General features: G+C 43.4%; 1 protein-coding gene across 1 annotated transcript in view; it reads right to left on the bottom strand.

The window, feature by feature from the left end:
• Positions 1-722: 722 nt before the first annotated feature.
• Positions 723-1,686, bottom strand: part of ip6k1 (inositol hexakisphosphate kinase 1) — a gene marked incomplete at its 3' end in the record, with an annotated part of 18,155 nt that continues 17,191 nt past the window's right edge. The window contains 2 exon segments of the mRNA XM_014019156.1: positions 723-956; positions 1,031-1,206. Coding sequence (XP_013874610.1) covers positions 723-956; positions 1,031-1,206 — 410 coding nt within the window.

Genomic DNA, 1,686 nt, shown 5'->3' on the forward strand with positions numbered 1-1,686 from the left:
TAGCTAAAATTAGCAATAAGGTAGCTAAAATTAGCACAAGGACGTGAAAAAGAGCAGAACCAGAACAAATTGGGTAAGGTGCTGTAAAAATTTAAAAACATTTTAAAGGATTTTAAGGATGTTGAAAACAGCTCCATTCATTTTCAATGGCAAAAAAGTGGCTAAAAAATGAAATAGCTGAAAAAGTATAAATAGCTGAAATACCAAACGTCATAGCAGCCCTCACATGAATGAGCTMAACGTTTTGATATATTAATTGTTGAAATAGCACAGAAATTGTTTGAGTTAGGTGCTGAAAAACGTACGGAAGAAAAAAATGTTCAAGAGTGTGAAGCTGTGAAGCGTTCACACAACTACCTGCTGAACACGAGCTAAAAGCTAAAAACAAAAACTGACTTTAAAAATAAGCAAGAAAACAATGTAAAATAAATAAAACCCACAGAAACAATAAAAACACGTCTCTTACAGGCTGAACTGCAGCTCTGCTCGCTGTGTTGTTTCTGTTTTTAGCTTTTTGAGCTCAAAAATCAGATCCTGAGGAGTCGCAGACCAAAAATAGAACAACAAAAACACGACTCAAAATCAAAGCTGACGTTTCTGTGTGTGGGCAACAGAACTACAGAGAACTGTTTCACATTGTATGCTTAAAAAGTGCTCAATCAGGACGACTGAACACTTCATCAGCTTCTCTACGTTGTGTCAAACAAGCCCCGCCCACTCACCTTCCCCTCATAGATGATGAGCAGCGAGGACGAGTAGAAGCGGTAGGACGCCTGCCTCTCCAGCACCGACTTCAGGCTGCGCAACTTGTTCAGGATGGGCTGAAAGAGGTCCCGCCTCAGGCCCTTCCCGTTGTGCAAGTACTGGTAGAGGGCCTGGCGGAAGCCTTCGGTTGACAGGCCGCGGCCGTAGTACTTGTTCCTGCACAGGTAGTGACCCGTGCTGAGCTGGTACACCTGTGGGGTGGGGGGACAGAGGTGGGTCTCATCTCAACCATCTGATACCTGCAAACTAAATACCATTGCCCTACCTGCATGCCACACACTCTGACTCCCAGTGTGGCCGAGGTGCTCTGCTCGCACTTCTTCATCTGCCGGGCCGCCTTCTCCTCCGAGGCGTCGTCGCCGTGCTGCCGGGTGCCCATCTTCAGGTCCAGGATGCAGGGGCAGGAGAAGTGGTGCACCACGTTCTCCAGCAGCAGGAACTCTGGGTGAAAGGCGGCGGTTAAGGGCCACTCCATCAGGTTCTGAGGGCGGCTGCAGCCGGTTCTGCCCAGCTGGAGCCGCTCTCTTTGAAGCCCCAGATCCAAACGTGAACTTTAACACGACGCCCTCAAACGACACTAAGCCTCCTCTCAGATCTACGTCCTGTGAACCGAGCTGTGCAAACAGGCGACTAATAACACAATAATCTCATGTCATCTGCTGTCATTTTACACAAATAAATAATAAATCTATTTATTTGATGTAATAGATATTTAAAGGGGCAATATTATGTGTTTCTCAGGCATATATTTAAATTCTATATCATAATAAACTAACTGTCACCTTCAGTTGTTATTAAAGAGATCCCAGATTAGTCGTAACATTAAAATTTATTTGATAAACATTTATTTTAACTGTAAAATAAAGACTGTAAAAATACTGTAGGATGTTTAGTTTTGTAATTTTTTTAAATATATTTTAA

The sequence above is a fragment of the Austrofundulus limnaeus genome, unplaced genomic scaffold (assembly GCF_001266775.1).
Source record: "Austrofundulus limnaeus strain Quisiro unplaced genomic scaffold, Austrofundulus_limnaeus-1.0 Scaffold210, whole genome shotgun sequence".
In the NCBI taxonomy this organism is placed as follows: Eukaryota; Metazoa; Chordata; class Actinopteri; order Cyprinodontiformes; family Rivulidae; genus Austrofundulus; species Austrofundulus limnaeus.